We start from the raw sequence: 27,016 nt of genomic DNA, 5'->3' as shown, positions 1-27,016 counted from the left end.
TTTCAGTTCCTTATCAATTCAATTCTTAGGCTGATCTTGGAAGTAAGAAGTTTTCTCCCTCTCTCGCCTAGCCCATACCATATTTCCCTGCTCACTTTTTAAAAAGGAGAATGTGAGGTTTCTCTCCGCCACCCATTGAAGAGGATGAAAGAAGGAATATTAACTGCTTCCTTCACCCCTCTGTCTACTTCGATGTGCTCTACAAAGTTTCAGGGTTCCACAGCAGTGGCACTATGGAGCCGTAGTCTTTCCAAATGACACCGTTATCTTCAGCAATAAGCCAAGGATGAAAAAACTTTGCGGGATTATATAGGGACCCTCCCCCATCCCAGATATTGATCAGAGCCGGAGAAGGCTTAAGAAGGCTTTACAGAAAGAATATAAAAGACGGCTTGCTTGTAGGATTGATGGATTGAATGGGGAGTGTCTTGAAATGCCCTTTTTGGAGAGAAGGGTCTTGAACGTTACTCATTGCATGAGGCTCACAAAAATGGTCATAGCATGCTTGTGCTATGCTGGATGAACATTGCTCTTTGGCAAGGGTCCTCAAACTAAGGGGGCCGGATGCGGCCCTCCAAGGTCATTGACTTGGCCCCTGTCCTAAACTTTAGACTTAGGGTTGACCTAAGTCTACCTGCTCTTTGGAGGCCTTTTTGCTTACCTATGGTCTTATGAAATCATCTAGATGGTCTTTGAAGGTCTCTTTGCTTAGCTACGGCCTTATGAGACCATCTAGATGGCTTTTGGAGGTCACTTTCCTTACCTATGGTCCTATGAGACCGTCTAGATGGCCTTTGGGAGCCCCTTTCCTTATCTATGGTCTTATAAAACCATCTAGATGGTCTTTGGAGGTCTCTTTGCTTACCTATGGTCTTATGGGACCATCTAGATGGTCTTTGGAGGTCTCTTTGCTTACCTATGGTCTAATGAGACCATCTAGATGGTCTTTGGAGGTCTCTTTACTTACCTATGGTTTTATGAGACCATCTAGATGGTCTTTGGAGATATCTTTGCTTACCTATGGTCTAATGAGACCATCTAGATGGTCTTTGGATATCTTTTTGCTTACCTATGGTCTTATGGGACCATCTAGATGGTCTTTGGAGGTCTCTTTGCTTACCTATGGTCTTATGAGACCATCTAGATGGTCTTTGGAGATCTCTTTGCTTACCTATGGTCTAATGAGACCATCTAGATGGTCTTTGGAGATCTCTTTGCTTACCTATGGTCTAATGAGACCATCTAGATGGTCTTTGGAGATCTCTTTGCTTACCTATGGTCTTATGGGACCATCTAGATGGTCTTTGGAGGTCTCTTTGTTTACCTATGGTCTTATGAGACCATCTAGATGGTCTTTGGAGGTCTCTTTGCTTACCTATGGTTTTATGAGATCCTCTAGATCTGGTGTCCCCACACTAAGGCCCTCCAAGGTGATTGACCTGGCCTCTGTCCTAAACTTTAGACTTAGGGTTGACCTAAGTCTGAAATGACTTGAAGGCACACAACAACAACAATCTTAATTTTGGACTGGTTCTTCACAGTCCAGACCCCCAACAGTCTGAGGGACTGTGAATCGGCCCTCCACTTAAAAAGTTTGAGGACCCCTGCTCTTCGGCTTTGAACTGGAGATGAGCCCCAACCCCCAGAGTCGGACACAGCTAGACTTAATATCAAGGGGAAACCTGTACCTTTACGTAATGTGGACTAGTGGGCAGAGCCATAATGGGGAGTTTCTAACAGTACAGGGGGAAATTTTGGCTCCTCTTTCTTCTCTTTCCTCTTCCTCTTCTTCTTCTTCTCCTTCCCTCCTTCTTCCTGTATAAGGAAAATGTATGAGATCATTGCAATTTATTTAGTCAGACGCTATGGTCGTTTCTTCATATTTACTCAAAGTGGGCTGTAAATCAACATTGAATTGCTGTCTCTCTAAGTTATTTGCATGGGAACATGCAGCAGGGTTTCATCCCAATCCATTCTATGAGATTAGCATTATTCTTTATTATATTGGCTTCTTTCTTCCCTTCCCCCCAACAGCAACAGTTCCAGTTTTTGATTGTTTTACTTCATCAGAGTTTACTTGTTTATGCTTATGATTGTTTTACTTTACTTCTACTTGTTTATGCATTACTGCTATTGGGATTCTTGTAACAGCCAATCTGTAACTTTTGGCTGGAAGGGAGATTGTTTAACTGCAGCAATGATGGCATTTGTCATACACTTGATTCATTAGCTGCCATTAAACTCCTTATGTCAGGAACCAGAAATATGTGGCCCTTCTGATGCTGTTGGATGTATTTATTTATTTACAGTATTTATATTCCGTCCTTTTCACCCCGAAGTGGACTCAGGGTGGATCATCATGCATGTATACATGGCAAACATTCAGTGCCATTAGACAGACAACATATATATAGACAGACACAGAGGCAATTTAACATTTCATGAGGGTACTCTCAATTCCAGCCACAGGGAGAGCTGCCGCTTTACTGTCCACTTGTGACGCTGAGTCCTTGATGGAATACTTCCTCATTCTTTTGTAAGCCGCTGGAAGGATTTGTGGTGTCGTAAATTAATTAAATTAGCCTCCCCGCATAAAGCGGTACTTAAATTTCCTACTCAACAGATGCAATGGTCTTTCAGGCTGCACAGGTCAACAGCAAGCTAGACTATTAATGGTCAGGAGCTCACTCCGACCCGGGCTGGCTTCAAACTCATGACCTCTTGGTCAGTAGTGATTTATTGCAGCTGGCTACTAACCAGCTGCATCACAGTAGCTTCCATCATTCCTCACTATCTATTGTGATGTCTATGTGTGATGAGAATAGTCCAAATATGTATTTCAATGTAAGTAACAATCCAAAGTGGCAGACCTCTGTTCTCTCGTTAACAGTATCTATCCACCCATACCTTCTTTCCACTTCTCAAAATAAATCTTTTCTGCACCTCAATCCATCCAAATCTGTTGTTTTGTTTCCCTGCTGTGGATTAAATTGCAGTGGTGAATGGGAAGTAATCTTCATAAATTGGTTGTTGTTGTGTTTAACCCTAAGGTTATTTATTTATTTATTGTGCCAGAAGACAATTGAGAATATAGTTATAATGTATTTTAAAAACCCAGAAACAAAGTTAAAAACTTGGCATGATACTGAATTTCCTTTGAGCAGAAGCTGGCCCCTTGGAGTGCCTCTGGTGTGGCTGTGAGAAGGTCCTTCCTTGTGCCTGTGGCAGGGCTCAGGCTGCATTGTAGTCAGTAGACATGTCCAAAAAATCGTTTTGAAATGTATATCGGATTTATTTCGGATTGTTCTCGCTTTTTGATACGCATTCCAAGACATTGTCTCACAGCGCAACCAGCAATGTAATTCAAACCATTGTTGGCCCATTCTCTAATTGTCTCTTAATGTTTCGTTAATTTTTTTCCCCAAAAAATATTTTTTTAATATATTTTTTAAAATACATATATATATTTACTTTTTTTGTTTCTGCAACCTATCTTGAATGGGAGCTTAGCACAGCCTAACATGGCTGCCGCTCCCCTGCCAATCAAAAGCTTCCACGATGGACGCAAAGGTGGGGGCTAGGGTCCTCTGCGTCCACGTGGAAGATTGGCATAAACGCCTGTTGTGTAACCCGGGCGAGCCATTCTGGGCTGGGCTTTGTGCGGAGAGCGTGGTGGTCTGCAAACGGAGAGCAAGCAAGCCTCTTGAGGGAGAGAGAGGGTGAAGGCTGTTCCAGTCTGGCTGTTCCCACAGAGGGGTTTGGAGAAAGGATTAGGGTTTTGTTGCTGGTTCTTTCTCTTAGCAAGGGAATTTCTAGTTTTCAAAGTATCTTTGCACAACTTGCAAGGGCATGGCAAATTTGATGAGGATAGCTCAAGAAATGAGGGCGGGAGACCCCTGTAAAAGTCCACCCCCCACCCCCGGGTTCCTTTTTTTTGGCGATTGCACATGCGCGTCCGCCATTTTAGAAACATTTAGAATCATTACGAATTTTCGGAAATATCTGAAATTTTTGGGTGAAAAAATCGGAAATACTTTCTATATCGAAGCGCCAGCGCCCCCTACTTTAGAAACGAGAATTGAAACATTTTTTTCATCGATCAGACATGCCTAGTAGTCAGTGGTCTGTGGTTTACTCACATGTAATGGACTCCACTTTGTGGCCCCATTTCCTAAGATTGGCTCTGATTCTCGTGGTGCAAGAGCACAGTCTGTTCAATGCCTTCCAAGTTGCCCCATCTTCTATGTGCCCAGGAGGGAGTCTCTCATCTAGTACCAGCTATAGATTGAGGTTCCAGGTTTTAGCCTGCCACTTTTGGACACTCGCTTGTTGAGGTCTTCCTGCAAGTGTCTCTGTGAATCTTAGGAAGCTGTTTCTTGATTTAAGGCATTGGCATGCTGGCTGATAACCAAACAGGGGATGGGCCAGAGACGTCACTGCCTCAGTTCTTTCATTACAGGCTGCTACTTCCCGATGCTGTCAGGTGGTGCAATATTGGCTAAACAGTATAACAGTACCATATTGTTTTTGTTGCCCCTACTTTTCCACTTTATTGTTTTCTTTGAAATATGGTAAATATTCAAAAACATTTAACCTACTGATGCCTCGATTAATGAAATTTTATTGTTATCTATTTTTCTGAAGTTTGTTTCCTGAAGTTTGCTGCAGTTGGGATGCTTTCCTCTGCATCACTGCACCTGGTTAGTCTGTATTTATCTCTTTCTCTTCTTGAAGTGGTATTTGATCTCCTTGTAGAGTTATTATAATTTCTCCTAATTAGAGTCGAATCCAGAAGAAGTGGAATTCAGGCTGAACCAAACTAGTGGAACAATGAAGAAACAGAAGGTGAAGCTTGTTCATTTCTAGGAAAGATGCATAAATATAAGTCAAAGGAGACTGCAATGGTGGGGGTAGAGTGGCAATATCAGCTATAACTGCAATGACAGACCTTTGTCATCATCGATACATTGATATCATAGTACATCTTGTCTGATGTCTACAAAAGAATTGCAAAAAGGTCTATCAAAACTTCAGAGGTCAACCAACCTGTGAGTCTGCATTATTGGTTTCTGGCATATGGTTGACTTACAAAGTGGAAACAAGCATCATAGTTGCTTCACCATAATCAGCCTAGCTGTGCTGGTACAGCTGTACCAGAAACTTCAGGTTTATTTTCTTTCTGCAAAAGTTTGCAATCACAGGACAGGCCACCTGTCAATCACCATTAAGTTTGGTTCTGCCCCTTGTTCAGGGCTCTGGGAGGGAAGGAGCCATTTTTAAGTTAGTCTCACTTAGGAAGCTCATCATTAGGACGTAGACCAGCTCGTCCCGTAAAAAGCTTCATATTTCAAGAACACCAGGGATAAAGACCGTCCGGGGATACAGAACAACAGCACAGAAACATCTGCAAGCCTTGGCTGGTAGGTCCACTCGACAACCAGACGCACTTGGAATCGGCAGTGGGTCCCAGACCAGCTAGGCCCAGATAATAGATAGCCTGGGAGAGGTTATAAGAGGGTTTTCACAGTTATTCACAGCCAATCGCCTGTCCCGTGGGAACAAGACTCCTTGAAGATTTATTATTTGTTCATCAATAAAGGCTTTGTTATTTCTTTAAAGACTTCAAGGCCATCTTTTCAGGAAAATCCTCAACAACCTTTCTTTAGGCACCCTGGCTTCCCGCTGGGCGTAAAGTGTACGTCCTATGTAATAGACAATCAGTAACAGGTCCAGCGCGTGACAGAACACTAGCCATTATTTATGTGTAAACTGGAAAAATGCTTGGAGCTCTTGGAATGTTGCAGCCAGTGAATGCAGTTAAAGACACACCCTTTCCCTTCTTGTCCCCTGCTTCATACTTCCATCTACCCCCATCCTCCCTCTCTGTTTTCCTCTGTTGTCTTCCTCCTTCCTCCTCTTTTTCCTTGTCTCCACCCATTCACTGTCAGGAAGTGCCGCATCCGAAGGGCTATTTCAGCACAACGTGGCAGCAGCAGAGACTAGCAGCAATGGCAGCTACAACAGTGAGTGGATTTTACTCTGGTGGGGACAGTTGTTTGATTGAAAACAAGGCGCTCAGGGGGTTGGAATGGACTAGCAATTATAACAAGCATGCTATGGAGTAGGTACTTCGACAGATTGCACTTCCTACTACAGTATGACAATGCAGGAGCACGTGTGCAATCTGTTAATTTTCTCACATTACCATTTCAAAAAGAAAAAAAGGAACGGATACTATCTCTCTGTAATCATCACTAGTGACTTTTTGTTTAAATTAGAGTGCTACAGCCAGAGATGTCATTAGTTTTATTTCAGACCTTTATCCCTGTGGCCTTTCTTCTCCCTTTTGGATTCCTCTGCCTGGTCTGTCTTCTTTCCAATCCCAGTCCCCTTCACCAACCGCCTATTCCCATCCTCTTTCTTTTCCTGTGTTCTCTTGTTCGTCTTGGACTCTGCCTTCCCAAGACCACAAGCACCATTTCCCACTCAGTATAAACAATGCTGGGCTCAGTGTATCTATAGATATCTCTTACAGCTTTCCAACAAGAGTGGGAAGATCTCAGGTTTACAGGATGGATGGATGGATGGAAAATAGACTGAAAAAATTGGGGAAAATTCACACTTAAAATTATAATTAGCACTTGCTTTCTACTGAGGTTTTGCTCCAGGATGGATGGAACAAACACGTCATGGATGCCGCAACCTGTGTAGGGCCGGGCTGTGGCGCAGCTGGCTAGTAACCAGCTGCAATAAATCACTACTGACTGAGAGGTCATGAGTTCAAAGCCCGGGTCGGGTTAAGCCCTCGACCATTAAATAGCCCAGCTTGCTGTTGACCTATGCAGCCCCGAAAGACAGTTGCATCTGTCAAGTAGGGAAATTTAGGTACGCTTTATGCGGGAGGCTAATTTGACTAATTTACAACACCATAAAACTGCCAGCAAAACACGAGGAAACGAATGAGGAAGTACAGCCACTAGTGGACGGTGAAGCAACAGCTCCCCCTGTAGCCAGAATCATGAAGCTGGAAAAATGTGAAATGTCTCTGTGTCTGTATATGCAATATGTTGCTTGTCTGTTGGCATTGAATATTTGCCATATGTGTGTTCATTGTAATCCGCCCTGAGTCCCCTTCGGGGTGAGAAAGAAGGGCGGAATATAAATACTGTATATAAATAAATAAATATGCTCAATTCCCATTTTATACAATGTATACTATATAGACCAATGATGGGCAACCTTTTGCACTTGGTGTGTCAAAATTCACCAAAAAACCTAGCATGACTTGGGTGGTGTGTCACTTCGATAGAAAAAAACCATAATTTTGCAATATATATAGTTTAAATAACAAAATATATAATTGTAATATATAACTGTATTTAATAAATCAAAAACTATTTACTACCATTATTTCCATGTACAACTATCTATGGTACCTCTTGCAGTTTCCACACTGATTTCTCTCTATTGTAGTTTCAATGTAGTCATGAATAATAAATAATATAATAATAATATAATAGTAATAATATAATAATAAACTACAATAATAATAGAATAATAATAGAATTTTATATATATATATATATATATATATATATATATATATATATATATATATATATTGTGCATAATTCCCATGGAGTAAACAACAAAACCACTGGACCAAACCACACCAAATTTGGCCACAAAAGACATTAGTCATCCAATCAATCTGCATGCGGCAGCGTGTCAGCAAAAATAGCTAGACGTGTCAGTGCTGACACGCGTGTCATAGGTTGGCCATCACTAATATAGACAATAGCAAAAGGATGTCCTAGATCTGAAAGCTTGGTTGTTCACAGGTACCTTCTCGTAACTTATAATTAATTGTCCATGTACTTTGCTTAGGCCTTGACCATTCCATGCACTTTATTACCTTTAGTTGTTCCCATCCCTAGCCACCAAATAATATGCATTTTTAGATTTCCATTCCCCTTAAAATAGCCCATGGCCTATGGTGCTTGACTACAGATTGGGATTATTGTCTATGTTTTAAGTTATTTTTAACTTTTGCAAGAAGTGTTATTATATTGTGATTTTATTGTGTTACTGTTTTTAATTAATGTAATACTGTTTTGGGCTTGTCCCAGTGTAAGCTGCCCCGAGTCCTTCGGGAGATGGAGCGGGGTATAAATGAAGTTTATTATTATTACTATTTTATTATGACACAGCAAACAAGATAGATATGCTGGATTTCGTATTACAAAATCACAAGTTGAACACTTCCCAAGCGTCTAGGACTGTGGGATGTATTTTTGAATGATGCGTGCAGATGCCAGCAGGGTGGCCTTTTGCAGTTGTCAGATCCTAATTTTGTCAATGTCTATTGTTTCCAAATGCCGGCTGAGATCTTTTGGCATGGCACCCAGTGTGCCCATCACCACCAGGACCACCTGTACTGGTTTCTTCCAGAGTCTTTGAAGTTCAATCTTGAGTCCTGATAGCGGCTGAGTTTTTCCTGTTGTTTTTCGTCAATGCGACTGTCACCTGGGATGGCGACATCAATGATCCAAACCTTTTTCTTTTCCACAACTGTGATGTCTGGTGTGTTGTGTTCCAGAACTTTTGTCAGTCTGGATTCGGAAGTCCCACAGTATCTTTGCGTGCTCATTTTCCAATACTTTTGCAGGTTTGTGATCCCACCAGTTCTTTGCTGCTGGGAGGTGGTACTTGAGACATAAGTTCCAATGAATCATTTGGGCCACATAGTTGTGCCTCTGTTTGTAGTCTGTCTGTGCAATTTTCTTACAGCAGCTGAGGATATGATCAATGGTTTCGTCAGCTTCCTTGCACAGTCTGCATTTTGGGTCAACATCTGATTTTTCGATCTTGGCTTGAATTGCCTTTGTCCTGATGTCTTGCTCCTGGGCTGCAAGGATCAGGCCTTCTGTCTCCTTCTTCAGGGTCCCATTCGTGAGCCAGAGCCAGGTCTTCTCCTTATCAGCTTTTCCTTCAATTTTGTCAAGGAACTTTCCATGCAATGTTTTGTTGTGCCAGCTGTCAGCTCTAGTTTGTAGTGCGGTTTTCTTGTACTGGTTTTTTGTCTGCTGTGCTTTGAGGAGTTTCTGATTTTTGACTTCAATCAAAGCAGGTTCTTTATTATTATTATTATTATTATTATTATTATTATTATTATTATTATTATTAACGCACAACCCTATTCCTTAAGAAACAATGAATGAATGTCACTTTAAATTTTGAAGCATTAATTTTTAAATTCCGTGTTAGGTGTGGAGAGGCAAAATTTTAGCCCACAACCTGAAAACACAACGGAAACATTCAGCTTAGTGGGAAGGGTCAACAGCTGCAAGAGAGGGCTGAAGACCTCAGTATGAGATCCTTAAAAGCCGATAACAGTTAGATAATAAGGGTCTAAGATTTAGCTAGCCTGTTAGATGGACAAACATTGTTCCTCCTGCTCTGAACGTATCATTTGAGAGCATACTCTGTTCCTTGACAGATAAGTAGACCTGGAGATGGCTCCCCAAAGCGACGGCATTAGAGTTACTGCCCACATTTGCAGATTTGACTTTTGCAGATTTAATTATTCATGGATTCAATTAAAATGTTCTCTCTAGGAATCTCTAGGTCCTCCACTGCAACGAATGATAAGATCTGATTTTTTAAACAAAGTATTCATGCCAGTATTTTATGGCTCTTATGACATTTAAAAATAACTGCTCATGGTTCTCTTTTCAAGCCTGCATACTATTTATGGATGGCTAGATTCAGCTCTCTGGAATTCAAATGGGAAATATATTTTATATATGCAAGTGCCAAATACTAGCTGTGTGTCCAATTTAAAAAAGTAAAAGCAAAAGTAAGAGTGGAATCCAATTTGTTAGGTGACTCCAGTATGACTCCCCCTTCGAGCCTGGTCACCTCTATATCTGCTCAAAACATTTATTTTCCCAGTTTTGTTTCCTAGGGTGAAAATGTCAATACATGTCAATGGGAATGTCAACATGCTCACCCAGCTTAAAAATTAGTGTCTCGGTGATGGTAACTATTTACAGATAGCAAAGTAATGGATGTTTGCTAAAGCATACATTTTACAACTCTTCCTAAAAAGAAGAAAATCATAGCACTAATCTGATTATTTATTGACTGGGTAATATAACATCCCAGTTAGCCCAACTTTGTTGAATAATCAATTACTCAATGTTGCAAAACCAGGGAATAGCCAGCTTAGAGAGTCAAGGCCAGTGTTGACACCTGGATGCCTTCACTTCATTTAGGTGAGTTAGGATTGTGTGCTTACTCTGGGTTAATAATAATAATAATAATAATAATAATAATACTTTATTTATATACCGCCCTATCTCCCGGATGGGACTCAGGGCGGTTTACAGTCATAAAAGCAACACAACATTACATAACGACATAACACACATTATTAAACAAGGTAAAATAGTACAATTATAACGATAAATCACACTTACATGACCAGATCAAGGGGACGGGAACCATAAACCCAATATATTAAAATGTATCATTTTAGGATAGGGAAATCTTGTGCAATGTATTCAGGCTCAGAAATCGGCAGTAGTCCAATATAATTACTCAAAAACCTGCCGACACCACCAGGTCTTCAGTTCCTTACGGAAATTGGATAATGTAGGGGATTGCCTGATCTGTTTTGGCAATGCATTCCAGAGCCGGGGGGCCACTGCCGAGAAGGCTCGTTCCCTCGTCCCCACCAGCCACACGCGAGAAGAGCCTCCCCGGAAGATCTCAAGGTCCGCACTGGTTCATAGGAGGAGATGCGATCACGGAGATAGGTAGGGCCCAAGCCGTGTAGGGCTTTATAGGTCAAAACCTGCACCTTGAATTGGGCCCGGCAGTTTATCGGCAGCCAGTGGAGCTGCTTTAATAGGGGCATTGTGTGCTCCCTATAGCCGGCTCCCGTTAGAAATCTGGCTGCCGATCTTTGAACCAGTTGGAGTTTCCGGGTCGTCTTCAGGGGCAGCCCCACGTAGAGAGCATTGCAGTAATCCAGTCTGGTCGCAGCTGGCACACAAGTTTTAAATGTGCAAAGGCCCTCCCGGACACCGCCGACACCTGGGCCTCAAGCGCCAGAGATGAATCTAGGAGGACCCCCAGACTGCGGACCTGTGACCCTGTCGAGCACAGGTTGCCACCCAAGACCCCGATTGGTCCCACGACTGACCAGGAGGGCCTCTGTCTTGTCTGGATTAAGCTTCAACTTGTTAGCCCTCATCCAGTTCGACACAGCTGCCAGCCACCGGTTTAGGGTCTGAGCGGCTTCCTTGGAGTTTGGTGGAAAAGAGTCGTAGAGTTGGGTGTCATCTGCGTAGAGATGGCACCGAACTCCAAAACCTCGGATGACCTCTCCCAGCGGTTTCATGTAGATGTTGAAAAGCATGGGGGAGAGAATGGAACCTTGCGGGACCCCACAGGTCAAAGGCCAGGGGTCCGAGCAGGTGTCCCCCAGCTTCACCATCTGGGAACGATCCCACAGGAAGGAGTGGAGCCACTGCAAAGCAATGCCCCCAAGACCCATTCCCGAGAGCCGCCCCAGAAGGAGACCATGGTCGATGGTATCGAAAGCCGCTGAGATGTCCAGGAGAACCAGAAGGGATGCACTCCCCCTGTCTAGTTCTCTGCGGAGGTCATCCACCAAGGTGACCAAAGCCGTTTCAGTCCCATGACCAGGCCTGAAGCCAGACTGTGACGAATCCAGATAATCGGTCTCAACCAAGAACTCCTGGAGCTGAGAAGCAACCACTCTCTCCAGGACCTTGCCCAAAAATGGGAGGTTGGAGATTGGTCGGTAGTTGTTCAATAGTGATGAATCTAAAGTCGCCTTCTTTAAAGGGAAGGGTTAGGGAAGTTTCCTCCCTATTATGAAAGAAGACTGTCAAAATTCTCTTCCTAGGTGAAATTGATTGGGACGCAAATAACGGTTATCATGGATGATACCTATGAGAAAGACATTCATAGTGAGCTTTAATGAATACTGTAGGGGCGATAGTTTTAGCTCTGGCTCAATATGAGAGTCAAGCATTGTTTGTATTGCACATGGAACAGGGAAGATGGATCTGTGTGTCTGTGTATGCCTGTGCCTTCAAGTCACCTATCAACTTATGGCAACCTCATGAATTTCATAAAGTTTTTAAGGCAAAGAATACCCTGAGACAGTTTGAAACATAACCGACAACACCTGGTGTTAACTTGTGGTCTTCTATCTAAGTGCTGAACAGGACTGATCTTGTTTATCTTCCAAAATCAGACAGGATCCATTTAGTTCAAATACTCAAAACTAATTACCAGATCAGAATTAAATACAGTGGGCCCTGTATCAATGGATTCAACCATCCACAGCTTCAAAATACCCCTCCCCATAAAAAAATAATTTTGGTAAGGAATGGATGATACTGAAACCAAACTCCGGTGGATGCTAAGGCCACAGGACTTCACACATGCCACTATCAGATTTCTGTGGCTGATCCGATTAACATATCACAAGGAATAGGCCACCAGTTCCCTTCTGGATGTGGAAGACTACAACTCCCTTCTTGATCTTGCCTTTTTATACAATAATAATAATAATAATGCTAATAATAATAATTAGAAGATCAGGGGGCAGAGGACTCTTACAAGTAAAACAAGCAGTCAAAGAAGAAGAACATGCCTTGGCAGAATATGTAAAGCAAAGTGAAGAACCTGCTTTGATTGAAGTCAAAAATCAGAAACTCCTCAAAACACAGCAGACAAAAAACCAGTACAAGAAAACTGCACTACAAACTAGAGCTGACAGCTGGCACAACAAAACACTGCATGGAAAGTTCCTTGACAAAATTGAAGGAAAAGCTGATAAGGAGAAGACCTGGCTCTGGTTCACGAATGGGACCCTGAAGAAGGAGACAGAAGGCCTGATCCTTGCAGCCCAGGAGCAAGACATCAGGACAAAGGCAATTCAGGCCAAGATCGAAAAATCAGCTGATGACCCAAAATGCAGACTGTGCAAGGAAGCTGACGAAACCATTGATCATATCCTCAGCTGCTGTAAGAAAATTGCACAGACAGACTACAAACAGAGGCACAACTATGTGGCCCAAATGATTCATTGGAATTTATGCCTCAAATACCACCTTCCAGTAGCAAAGAACTGGTGGGATCACAAACCTGCAAAAGTATTGGAAAATGAGCACGCAAAGATACTGTGGGACTTCCGAATCCAGACTGACAAAGTTCTGGAACACAACACACCAGACATCACAGTTGTGGAAAAGAACAAGGTTTGGATCATTGATGTCGCCATCCCAGGTGACAGTTGCATTGACGAAAAACAACAGGAAAAACTCAGCCGCTATCAGGACCTCAAGATTGAACTGCAAAGACTCTGGCAGAAACCAGTGCAGGTGGTCCCGGTGGTGATGGGCACACTGGGTGCCGTGCCAAAAGATCTCAGCCGGCATTTGGAAACTATAGACATTGACAAAATTACGATCTGCCAACTGCAAAAGGCCACCCTGCTGGGATCCGCACGCATCATCCGAAAATACATCACACAGTCCTAGACACTTGGGAAGTGTTCGACTTGTTCGACCAGCATATCTATCTTGTTTGCTGTGTCATACAACGTCGTTATGTCAATAATAATAATAATAATAATAATAATAATAATAATAATAATAATAATAATAATATTTTATTAATATACCACCCTCTCTCCTCGAGAGGACTCAGGACAGTTTCCAACATAACAAAGGAATCATACAACAAATTAAACATAATAAAGACTAATAAACATAAAACAAGAACGTACAATTAAAAACAACCACAAAAATTAAAAAGTAATTAAAGAAATGGGAGAAATGAATACTGCACACAACTCTGTTAAGGAAGACACAGTAGATACAATCCAACATCTTCTCAGCATGGTATAAATATCTGCAGGTAGAGATAATGCCACACCAGCATTATGTAAAGCCTTCAGGTAGCAGTGATTAACATACAACCACAATGTGAAACAGCAATATGAAATGCGCAACCACAAGGCATTATGGGCAACCACAGTATGCCATGTGCATACCAGTGTTACTATATGTACAACACTTCTTCTATTCGTGAAGCATATCTCTTGCCTTACAGTGAAGAATTCACCCCAGATGCATAGCACGACCTATGCGTTTGTAGGTCACTAAGAAGACGGCCAACCGGTATGATTAAACTGCTTTGTGCTGCACTGCTGCCAGTCTCTTTGAGCTTTGACAAGATGACTTTGGCCAGTTAAATAAGCTCAGCCTCTTGGTTTCCGTAATGACTGCAACAGAGACTGCCCTGACCCTCCAGAGAGATGCGGTGCCCCTCGACGGTTATTAAAATGCCCAAGCAAGGAAGTGTCGAGCAGGTTAAGAGATTAATTACTGCTTTGGGGGCCATGTTTCAGTTTCTGGATGAGGTTGTAGTGGTGCAGACAGAAAGACCCAGATAATTTACCCTGCAATGCTATGGCAGATTACCCTGTACTTACAAGGTCATTGGCACCGGTATAATTTCTATAATGTCTTCACCTCCGACAGGCTTTCAAAAGGCTGCATTACTACCTGGTGTCATAATAGCAGAGAGGCAGGAGTGTGTGCATGCATGTGCGCTCCCTCTCTCTCAGACGCACAAACATACACAATAATAGTTATTGCACAACAGTCTGCTAGATGTGTTGTCGAAGGCTTTCATGGCCGGGATCACAGGGTTGTTGTATGTCTTTCGGGCTGTGTGGCCATGTTCCAGAAGTATTCTCTCCTGACGTTTCACCCACATCTATGGCAGGCATCCTCAGAGGTTGTGAGGTATGGATAAACTAAGTTAATCACCCTAATTAGCATTGGAAAGATTTTGTCTCTTGCCTGGGGACATCCTTTGTTCAGTCATTAGCTGTCCTCTGCCCTCAGAAAAAACTCTAAATTCAAAACAATAGATGGGAACCAACACTCTGAGGGCAGAAGACAGCTAATGACTGAACAAAGGATGCCCCCAGGTAAGAGACAAAACCTTTCCAATGCTAATTAGGGTGATTAACTGAAACATTAATGCTGGCTTCCCAGTGACAAAGGACTCTTGCCACACCCTGGACTCGACACAGATATATATTCTTTCCTTTCCTTACTTAGTTTATTCATACCTCACAACCTCTGAGGATGCCTGCCATAGATGTGGGCGAAATGTCAGGAGAGAATATTTCTGGAACATGGCCACACAGCCCGAAAGACATACAACAACCCAGTCTGCTAGATGCTTCAAAGAAACCAACTAACTGGGCATGACTGTTAGATACTTCCATTTTTTTTTAATCTACCAGTTATTATTCTTTCATCATTTCCTGCTTCTGAATAAGGAGAAGTGAATATTATTGTGCTTAAAAAACACAGCGGAAATTACCGTATATACTCGAGTATAAGCCAACCCGAATGTAAGCCGAGGCACCTAATTTTACCATAAAAAAACTGATAAAACATTGACTCCAGTATAAGCCGAGGGTGGGAAATTTCAGAAATAAAAATAGATACCAGTAAAATTACATTAATTGAGGCATCCGTAGGTTAAATGTTTTTGAATACTTACATGAAGCTCACATTTAAGATAAAACTGTCCAATTTTGATCACATCATTATTCTCATCTTCTTCAGTGTAAATGTGCTTATACAGTAAAGTCTCACTTATCCAACATAAACGGGCCGGCAGAACGTTGGATAAGTGAATATGTTGGATAATAAGGAGAGATTAAGAAAAAGCCTATTAAACATCAAAATAGGCTATGATTTTACAAATTAAGCACCAAAACATCATGTTATACAGCAAATTTGACAGAAAAGGTAGTTCATTACACATTAATGCTATGCAGTAATTACTGTATTTACGAATTTAGCACCAAAATATCACAAAGCATTGAAAACATTGACTACAAAAAGTGAGACTCTACTGTACCAATAAAATTATGCTACTGTTCCTTTTTCTTATAGGCTCATTCTATAGAATCTGAATTCTAAAATGCAAAACACAGCAATTTGATTTGCACATAACTTGGATGTATCTGTAGGCATGCCATGCTGCACTCACCTTGCACAGCTCTAAAGTTCAGACTTATTTAACCTGGTGGCACAGTGGGTTAGACCCTTGTGCCGGCAGGACTGCTGACCTGAAGGTCGGGTTGCTGACCTGAAGGTTGCCGGTTTGAATCTAACCTGGGGGAGTAACGATGAGCTCCCTCTATCAATTCCAGCTCCATGCAGGGACATGAGAGAATCCTCCCACAAGGATGATAAAAACATCAAAACATCCCGGCATCCCCTGGGCAACTTCCTTGCAGAAAACCAATTCTCTCTCACACCAGAAACATCTTGCAGTTTATTTATTTATTTATTTACAGTATTTATATTCCGCCCTTCTCACCTTGAAGGGGACTCAGGGCGGATCACATTGTACACATATAAGGCAAACATTCAGTGCCATATAACATAGAACAGAGACGGAGACAGACACAGAGGCAATTTAAACTTTCTCCAGTTTCCAGCTTTCCTGAGGGTATGCTTGATTCCGGCCACTGGGGAAGCAGCTGCTTCATCATCCACTGCAAATGCAACTTCCTCATTCCAACGGTGGCTGGGTGATTTTTATGGTCTTGTAAATTAGCCTCCCCACATATAAGTGGTACCTAAATTTCCTACTTGATAGATGAAACTATCTTTCGGGTTGCTTAGGTCAACAACGAGCAGGGGCTCTAGTCACTCCTGACACACAGAAAAAAGTTCAGACTGAAATCAAGAGTACACTGACAGCTTTCACCCCCCTCCTCACTTCTCCCCTTTCTTCCCCTTCTTGTTCTTTTCGTTTTTGTATTCCTATTTATACCGAGAATAGCAAAATACATGGAGCCTCCGGTGGCCTAGGGGATAAAAGCCTTGTGACTTGAAGGTTGGGTTGCTGACCTGAAGGCTGCCAGGTTCGAATCCCACCCGGGGAGAGCACGGATGAGCTCCCTCTATCAGCTCCAGCTCCATGCGGGGACATGAGAGAAGCCTCCCACAAGGATGGTAAAACATCAAAACATCCAGGCAATGTCCCCTGGGCAACGTCCTTGCAGGCAACCAATTTTCTCACACCGGAAGCGACTCCGGTCGCTCCTGACACGGAAAAAAAAAAAAGAGCAAAACACATTGAATTCAGTGCAAACTGAATTTTCCTCCTCATTTTCTATTGAGAATGTAACAACAGTTACAAATATCTTCGTTTAGGGGATTGGAAGTACAGTAGAGTCTCACTTATCCAACGTTCTGGATTATCCAACACATTTTTGTAGTCAATGTTTTCAATACATCGTGATATTTGGGTGCTAAATTCGTAAATACAGTAATTACTACATAGCATTACTGCGTATTGAACTACTTTTTCTGTCAAATTTGTTGTATAACATAATGTTTTGGTGCTTAATTTGTAAAATCATAACCTAATTTGATGTTCAATAGGCTTTTTCTTAATCTCTCCTTATTATCCAACATATTCGCTTATCCAACATTCTGCCGGCCCGTTTACGTTGGATAAGTGAGACTCTACTGTACATCGTGATATTTTGGTGCTAAATTCGTAAATACAGTAATTACTACATAGCATTACTGCGTATTGAACTACTTTTTCTGTCAAATTTGTTGTATAACATAATGTTTTGGTGCTTCATTTGTAAAATCATAACCTAATTTGATGTTCAATAGGCTTTTTCTTAATCTCTCCTTATTATCCAACATATTCGCTTATCCAACATTCTGCCGGCCTGTTTATGTTGGATAAGCGAGACTCTACTGTACTACTTAAGGATTAAAATGGGAATGTGAGGGAGGTGAAATTAAGAGCACTTTCCATCTCCAGATGTATTTCACATATTATTCGTAGCTGGCTAGATCTGTCACACACTGAAATAACTCTTCAGATATCAATAAACGGAATGGGAGAAGATACTGGGTTCTGACCTACAGTCATTTAGGAAATCTATGGCTTTATAATGCTCTTGTCTGCCTTGATGTTCTCCCCCTTCCTTCCCCTCCTTTTTTGTGGCATCCTGCTTATAAGGGCCGTGGCACCATCCATTTCACCAACATAGTTGAAATGAGCGTGTCTTTCCTTTCTGATGCTTTCTGTCTCCTTCCAGCTTCCATTTGTGGCTAACCCTAATGGGGAGAGAGCTTGCTCACAGACACATCTGGGAAAGTTTAGCTGGTTAAGTCATCCAGCTAACCATGGGCTAATGAAAGTCTTACGGCAAAAGCTTTCAGTTGCATCCCACTTGGTGGATCGTTTGAGCAAAATGCTTCCTTTGGGGGCTTGGGGGGCGTAAACCCCCCTTTTTACTTTCAGGAAGAGAAGGAAATAGTGGTACCGGTGATATCAGAGCTGACCGCGCATGTGCTTCCTTGACTCTTTGCTCTCCTAATGGCCTTTACGGCTCAGGCAGCTTTTGGTATTTCTCTTCTCCTTGTTCTTCCTGTTCATTTCTTTTCGTTTATCTAAAGTGAAGCCCCATTACAGGCTATTAGCATTAACAGAATGCTAGCTTGAAGTTACAGACTGTCAAGAGGTTCCCGAGGCAAGAATAATACTAACAAAAAGATCTACATCTCATTCTCTGATTTTTGCCATTAGAGGTATTCTAGGGCATTTTAAGAATGGTCACCTGTTATTTCATTTAATTTATTTATTTTATTTACTATACTAGCTGTGCCCGGCCACGCGTTGCTGTGGCGAAGTCTGGTGGTATGGGAAATAAAGTATTGAGGAATTGGTAGTAGTTAAGGTAAAGGGCAAAGGTGTGGAGTCCAGATAATCCAGTTAAAGCAGAGAATATAAGATTATAAATGGGTTATATAGATGTGTGGAAGGGCCTTGAGTCTACACTGCCATCTAATCCAGTTAAAATCTGATAATCTGTATTTTATAGGCAGTGTGGAAGAGGCCTAAGTGAGGCCTAACTCTGCCTGTCCCCTGGGCTGAGTGGGTTGCTAGGAGACCAAGTGGGCGGAGCTTAGCCTTCTAACTGGCAGCAACTGGATAAAAACAATTATTCCTCTCCCTCTAATTAAGACTTTATTTTTCTTTTCTTTTTGTTGTATCAACCTAGAGGCGTGGATGATGGGTTGTGTTGTCAATTTTCGAGGTTGTGGGGCGTTTGGTTTTGTTGTTTTGGTGGTCGCCAGGATTCCATCACTCTTTTATATATATAGATTTATACCTTGCTCTTATTAGGAATAGGGGAGCCCCGGTGGCGAAGTGTGTTAAAGCGCTGAGCTGCTGAACTTGTGGACCGAAAGGTGCCAGGTTCAAATCCCGGGAGCAGAATGAGCGCCCGCTGTTAGCCCCAGCTCCTGCCAACCTAGCAGTTCGAAAACATGCAAATGTGAGTAGATCAATAAGTACCGCTCCGGCAGAAAGGTAATGGTGCTCCATGCAGTCATGCTGGCCACATGACCTGGAGATGTCTATGGACAACGCCGGCTCTTTGGCTTAGAAATGGAGATGAGCACCAACCCCCAGAGTCGGTCACGACTGGACTTAACATCAGGGGAAACCTTTACCTTACCTTATTAGGAATATATTCATAACCTGTTAGGATTATGATACCAATATGGTTAGATATTGGTGCAGAGTAACAAAAATACAGAAGTCTAGGGGTTTATGTGAGCAGAGGTGAGAAAAAGCAAAATAGCCAGCCTCCCTTTCCTTTTAAAGAGTCATGCGCATAAAGTAAACATCAGAGACATCAAAAGTAAAATAGTAAAAATATGTTTACTCACAATCTTGTATGATGATGGTCATACAAAATCTTAGTTCCAAAAGAATACAGTTCAGGATACTAAATATCTCTTAACAAGAAGTAACATCAGGCAGCATGGCTGGATGAAAAGCCAAAAAGAGGAAGAGCAAGAAGAGGCACGAAGAGAGAGAACAAAAGAAAGTCGCTCCTTTTATGCCCCAAATTCTAAAGGCATATGTAACTTCCTGTATGCCTCCAGGAAGTATACAGGGCCGGGCTGTGGCGTAGCTGGCTACTAACCAGCTGCAATAAATCAGTACTGACCGAGAGGTCATGAGTTTGAAGCCCGGGTCGGGTTAAGCGCCCGACCATTAAATAGCCCAGCTTGCTGTTGACCTATGCAGCCCCGAAAGACAGTTGCATCTGTCAATTAGGGAAATTTAGGGACGCTTTATGTGGGAGGCTAATTTAACTAATTTACAACATCATAAAACTGCCAGCAAAACACGAGGAATGGAATGAGGAAGTACAGCCACTAGTGGACAGTGAAGCAACAGCTCCCCCTGTGGCCGGAATCGTGAAGCTGGAAAAATGTTAAATGCCTCTGTGTCTGTCTATATATGTTGTTTGTCTGTTGGCATTGACTGTTTGCCATATATGTGTTCATTGTAATCCGCCCTGAGTCCCCTTCGGGGTGAGAAGGGCGGAATATAAATACTGTAAATAAATAATAAATAAATACTCCCATTTCCCATATCACATGCAAAACCCCTAAAATGGTGCCATCAACTCTGGAATGCAGCTTTGGCTTCAGGTTACTAAGCAACAAACAAAACTAACTACATAAACCATCCCACATTGCAAATGCATGCATGATTGCTAGATAACCCAACGGCTCTTCTCACCCCGAAGGGGACTCAGCACGGCTTACAGATTATGGCAAAATTCAATGTGACGTTATACCTACAAATAACAAATAAACACCTCAAATTATAAAACAGATAAAACACATAAATACAATAAAATAAATTAAAACATAATCCCATAACTGTTGTTGAAACTGCTAAATTCAAATCAGATTTCATATTACTCTACTCCTCGAACCCATGTATGCAAAGCCAGGTCTTTAACTTTTTCCTGAATACCAGTCTGATCTCACTGGAGAGGGAATGCCATAGCCGAGGGGCCACCACTGAGAAGGCCCTGTCTCTCGTTCCCACCAGTCGCACTTGCGAAGGGGGTGGGACTGAGAGCAGGGCCTCCCCAGCAGATCTTAAGGATCTAACTGGTTCATAGAGAGAGATAACGTTCAGATGGGTAAGATGGTTACGTAATGATTCGTTAACCAACAGCAAATTAGCACAGTACCTTCACAAGTATTCCATGTCTTGACCATGGGTGAAAGTACTTGGATTTATCTCTGGTGAGGGGTTTTCTAGCCTTCCTGTTTATACATTGGGCATTGCCCATATGTAAGCATTGAGCTTGCCTAGACATAGAGACCCTTACAGACTAGAGCAGGGGTCCTCAAACTTTTTAAGCAGAGGGCCGGTCCACGGTCCCTCAGAGTGTTGGGGGGACAGACTATAGTTTAAAAACAAATATGAACAAATTCCTATCCACAATGCATGTGTCTTATTTGTAGTGCAAAAAAAAAGGCCAATAAAATGTTATGGTTTGCAAAGGCACTGTGCTATATTTGTGTGTTAACTGGAAAATGAAGTGCATGAAGCTGATTGGCTGAACCTGCAAAGCCCTGTAATTTGATTTGAAACTGTTTCTGTTCTGCTGCTGGAGAACCGGTTTGAACAAGTTTTTGTTCAGTGTGAGTCTGTCTGGTGACTGAGTACTGCCTGGGGAAGATGGCTCTGTATTCATAGAGTCCTTGCTATTTCTGAGGCCTTGTTTGCTACTGGGAAAAGAGGATGAAGAACCAGCACTGAAGCAGATTTATGGACTGAAAAAGGACTGTTTATGACTGCTGGGTTTCTGTAGGCAATCAGAGGTACCATTGTGAATACCATTGTTCTTTGGATCTCTTGGAATTAGTAAAGTTCTTGTATGATTTGTTCTGCAAGTCTGAGTGGTGCGTCATTGTTCTGCAGGGTAACTCTGGGCTCATGGGCACATGTAAGAGCTTCTGTTTACCATCTACAATGCGCAACACGAAAGAACAATACAATATTTAAAAATAAGAATAATTTTAACCCACATAAACCTACCAGGATTTCAATGGGAAGTGTGGGCCTGCTTCTTGCTGATGAGATAGTCAAGTTAATTAGGATGGTTGTTGTTGTTGTTGTTGTTGTTGTTGTGTGCTTTCAAGTCATTTCAGACCCTCAAACCATGGTCCATTTCTGATATACACAACTGAGCTTGGTGGGCGATCTATTGGTGACTCATTATTTGGCTGCATCCAATGTTTCATGCAGAACACTGTGCAAGTTAATGCTTTTCACCTGCCCCGTGTATCCAGTGAATCAGTTCCAATAACTCACATTCTTAGCTTAAAGTTCAGAAACCAGCTTGGTCACCCAGCATTTCTTTGACACCTCTAGCGATGACCTGTATGGCCTTCCTTTTGCATAAATTGAAGGCCTCTCATCTCAAGGGAAGTGGCAGAGGTGGTGTTGCCTGGAATATTGAAACTGACTGGACAAAGCCCTTGGAAATGTACAGTTGCAGAATTCTCCTGTATTACTTCATGGGAGATTGACTAACTGCCACTCGAATAGGCTTTGATGCGACGGGGCTGATTTAATGAGGACAATCCATCTCTCCATCATAAAGAGACATTCACCTTGCCAATGCAAAGGAGAGAGAGCGCTAGTGAAGTTTGCAGAACAACAAACTCATTTTGGAGAATTAGTGCTGTCAGTTTTCTTGTTTATAGCTAGCTAAGCTTGTGGGGCTGAATAGATAAACAATAATAAATTGCAAGCTAGGGACACTCCAGTTATGAGTTCATCTTCGTTGTAGAATTAATGCACGTTGACACCACTTTAACTACTATTCAACCAGATGTGCATTTATAAATAATAAATAAAATTTTATTTATATACCGCTCTATATCCTCAAGGAACTCAGAGCGGTTTCCAACATATCAGAAAACATACTGTCAATTAAAAAACAGCAATTAAAACATAGAGACATAAACAGATGTATATAAACGGATAATCATAAAAACACATAGGTAAAGGTAAAGGTTTCCCCTGATGTTAAGTCCAGTCGACTCTGGGGGTTGGTGCTCATTTCCATTTCTAAGCCAAAGAGCCGGTGTTGTCCGTAGACACCTCCAAGGTCATGTGGCCAGCATGATTACATGGAGCGCCGTTACCTTCCCACCTATCGATATACTCACATTTGTCTATTTTGGAATTGCTAGGTGTCGCATCTCAGGCTAGTTTCACCTTGCTTTATACACCAGGCTGCACACAGGTTGAAGTCTTTTGTTGTTTTTTAGGAAATAGAAAATAAACAGTTCTTAAAAAGCAAAAGTAAAGTTCCAAAAGATTGTTGCAAAACAAGGCTTCAAAGAATAACCCAAGAAATCATAAGGCATAAAACAAGGTCCCATTAGAGCATGACCTAGTCCAATGAACATGAACACACAAAGGCTGCAAGATAATCCAGGAAAACGAGAGCTTGCTTCTTGACTTGAGCGAGAAGTTGCTTTGACAAAGGTTTTTCTCCCAACACACTGCTTTAATACACTTTGCATAGCATGAAAGCATTTCTTTGGCCTCTGACCTCCTTCTTGTTTGCTATTCTAACACTCCTGCGAACCCTGAATTCCAAACAGCCAGCTCGATCTAAGGATTCCGTTTCGTCAAGGCCAGCCAGCTCGTTAGTATCCATCTGCTTGCTATCAGACTGAGAACTATCCTCCTTTTCTGAGTCAATTTGCACCTGGCTAGTTTCAGTATCATCAACACCATTCCCTGCTGTGGGAAAGCCACCCTGTTCCTCATCTTCTACAGCAGGGACACTCTGAACCTGAATTCCACAATTCCCATCAGAGTCATCTTGAACCTGAATCCCATAATCCCCATCAGAGTCACTCTGAGGTTCCAACTGAGTCACAACACTAGGTTGGCAGGAGCTGGGGCTAACAGTGGGTGCTCATTCCGCTCTCCGGATTTGAACCTGCAACCTTTTGGTCCGCAAGTTCAGTAGCTCAGCACTTTAACACACTACACCACCAGCCACTACACCACCACACATAACCAACCATTTAAAACCTAATAACAGAATTCCATCAATGAATTTGAATACAATGGCCAGGATTTAGGGTTGAGTGGTCGACTATAAAGTGCTAATTGTGCCAGGTATTTCAATACAGAGTGGGCAAGGGTGGATAAAAAGCTAAACAAGAGCATAGCTGGAGGGTCTAAGGGAGATAGGTTGTTCCTGAGCTGTATAGAGCTTTATAGGTCACTAGCTGTGCCCGGCCACGCGTTGCTGTGGTGTTGTCTGGTGGTGTTGGTGAGAAATTGTTGAGGTAGTGGTAGTATTGAATGTCTGTTGTATGGTTGTCTTTATGTTTAGTATGCACACTGGAGTGGATTATATGGCAGTGTGGACTCAAGATAATCCAGTTCAAAGCAGATAATATAAGATTCTAAATGGGTTATATAGCTGTGTGGAAGGGCCTTCAGTCTACACTGCCATATAATCCAGTTAAAATCTGATAATCTGTGGAAGAGGTCTAAGTGAGGCCTAACTGTGCCTGTCCCCTGGGCTGAGTAGGTTGCTAGGAGACCAAGTGGGCGGAGCTTAGCCTTCAAACTGGCAGCAATTGGATAAAAACTATTATTCCTCTCCCTGTAATTAGGACTTCATTTTTCTTTTCTTTTTGTTGTATCAACCTAGAGCCGTGAATTATGGGTTGTGTTGTCAAATTTCGAGGTTGGGGGGCCTGTAGTTTTGTTGTTTTGTCCGCTGCCCTGATGCCATCACTCTTTTATATATATAGATTTACCTGCACCTTGAATTTGCATGCTTAATGGTACCACATGTGCAACGCTATTTCTGTGGCTTTAAAACATAAGCCTTGCACACCAAACAAAAAAAGTTAAGTGACTTCCATAGGGAAACTTGCATATGATACATCAACTACATGTTGAGCATTATATTTTGGCTTGATTGGCTTTGATTTTAACTGTTGTATGTTTTATTGGGTCTGTTTTTGAAAAAGGTGTCCAAAAACGTTATCTCAGTCATCATCACTATGTATGGAAAACCTTAAGAGCAACCAAAATATTGAGATTGAAACCTTAAGCTTGAAGAAGCCTAAGGTAAAATTAGGTTTTCAGGTGAAGCTGAAAAGGCCACAATGAAGGTACCATTGCAAATAATTCCTCCATCAGACCTCATTTAGTTGTGAAAGGGGTCTCCGAAAATGACCTCAATATATCACAGAGTGGGTGATGCCGGCTACCGTATATACTCGAGTATAAGCCGACCCGAATATAAGCCGAGGCACCTAATTTTACCACAAAAAAACTGGGAAAACATTGACTCCAGTATAAGCCGAGGGTGGTAAATTTCAGAAATAAAAATAGATACCAATAAAATTACATTAATTGAGGCATCAGTAGGTTAAATGCTTTTGAATATTTACATAAAGCTCTGATTTAAGATACCATTGTCCAACTCTGATCAAATCATTATTCTCATCTTCTTCAATGTAAATGTGCTTATTTATCCTTTTAATAATAATAGAGTAAAATAATACATGTAATAATAATAATAATAATAATAATAATAATAATAATAATAATAAATACAGGAAAATAATACATGTAGTAATAACTAAAGTAAAATAATAAATATAATAATAAGATCAGAGTGAAATAATAAATGTATTATTAATAATAATAAAAATAGAGTAAAATAAATGTAATAGTAGCAACAATAATAGATAAAAATAATAAATGTAATAATACCAATAATAATAGAGAAAAATAATAAATGTACCATATATTCTCGAGTATAAGCTGACCCAAATATAAGCTAACCAGGACCCTCACCCGAGTATAAGCTAAGGGGTATTTTTTCAGTCTTAAAAAATGAGCTGAAAAATTAGGCTTATACTCGAGTATATACAGTAATTATGTTCTTCCATGGCTGAATAAGTGTCAGTTGAGAAAAGCCTTAAAGACTCATCATCACCCTGTAAAGAAAAAATACATTAAATGACGAAAAGGTTTCTGGGACTACTGCTTTCCTTATATTCCTGTCTCTTTTCCAGTCACCAAATCCATGCTCCATGGATTTGATATTAATGGGAAATAGATTTCAAAACAATGAAAACGAATGCATTTAGAAAACCACTATGATTAATGGCTAGGTAGCAGAATTTATTGTGTAGCATCCCAAGGCTATGTGTAAGCCTTATTTAATTCATATGTCCTTTTACACTGAAGCAGATCCCGCTACCACTTCTTATGTCAACAAAGTGGTCTAATCTTGGAGAAAGAAGATAATTTTTGAGAATAGGGGGGGAGGCATCTTTTGATGAAGAAACAAAGCCTCTTGAATGAAGATGTTTGCATTTATGGGGTACCCTCTATGTGTAAAAGTGAGGCTCCAGGTTATCTGCTTTTTAATGGATTATATAAGGCTCCACTGCCAGATAATCTGGAATAAGAAGATATTATGGGATCAGATCCTGGGATGTAGGGGCAGTGTGGAAGGGGCCTTAGAAGCAAATGCCCTACAACAGACCCTAGAAAACAGAACCTTTCACCCTATACCTCAAAGCCACTTCACATGCACAAATCCTCGCTAAACCTGCTGGTTATAATCAACTGGGAGGACTATACGGTAGTGTTGTACTTTTGTATGGAATTGCTGTTCGTTTTGTGTAGTTTCATTCGGGGCATCTCATTTTTGTATTTGGTTCCCGCTAACGAAAATGGGCCACCTATATGACACAAATTTTCATCTGGCTAACGAAAAACACGAAAATTTTCGTGCCATTGGCAGCAATGGGAGGGCTTCTGAGGCTCATCCCCCCCCCCAGTTTTTGGGCTTGAGAGGTGAAAATCGTCACACACGGAGGACATTTCAGTCCCTTTTAGCCCACCAACTTTTAAAACGTTTTGATCTTCCCCAGAGTACTATTATTATTAATATTAATATTAATATTATTTGCACACATCAGATGTAATGCGGAGGCACTCCTCTCCCAGGCTCAGGTTAGATTCC

The 27,016-nt window shown here is 41.6% G+C and overlaps 1 protein-coding gene across 5 annotated transcripts in view; it reads left to right on the top strand.

Annotated features, from left to right (window-relative positions):
* ntrk3 (neurotrophic receptor tyrosine kinase 3) overlaps positions 1 to 27,016 on the top strand; it is a 707,738-nt gene that overhangs the window by 652,548 nt on the left and 28,174 nt on the right. For 3 of the 5 annotated variants that reach the window (XM_062963028.1, XM_062963029.1, XM_062963032.1), the window contains exon 16: positions 5,949 to 6,023. The exons of the other annotated variants lie outside the window; for them this stretch is intronic. In XM_062963028.1, coding sequence (XP_062819098.1) covers positions 5,949 to 6,023 — 75 coding nt within the window. The remainder of the gene's footprint in view (positions 1 to 5,948; positions 6,024 to 27,016) is intronic. 5 annotated transcript variants of the gene reach the window in all.

Source organism: Anolis carolinensis, unplaced genomic scaffold (assembly GCF_035594765.1).
Source record: "Anolis carolinensis isolate JA03-04 unplaced genomic scaffold, rAnoCar3.1.pri scaffold_11, whole genome shotgun sequence".
Classification (NCBI taxonomy): Eukaryota; Metazoa; Chordata; class Lepidosauria; order Squamata; family Dactyloidae; genus Anolis; species Anolis carolinensis.
Note: the sequence above shows the minus strand (reverse complement) of the source record. Positions and strands in the feature narration are given on the sequence as shown.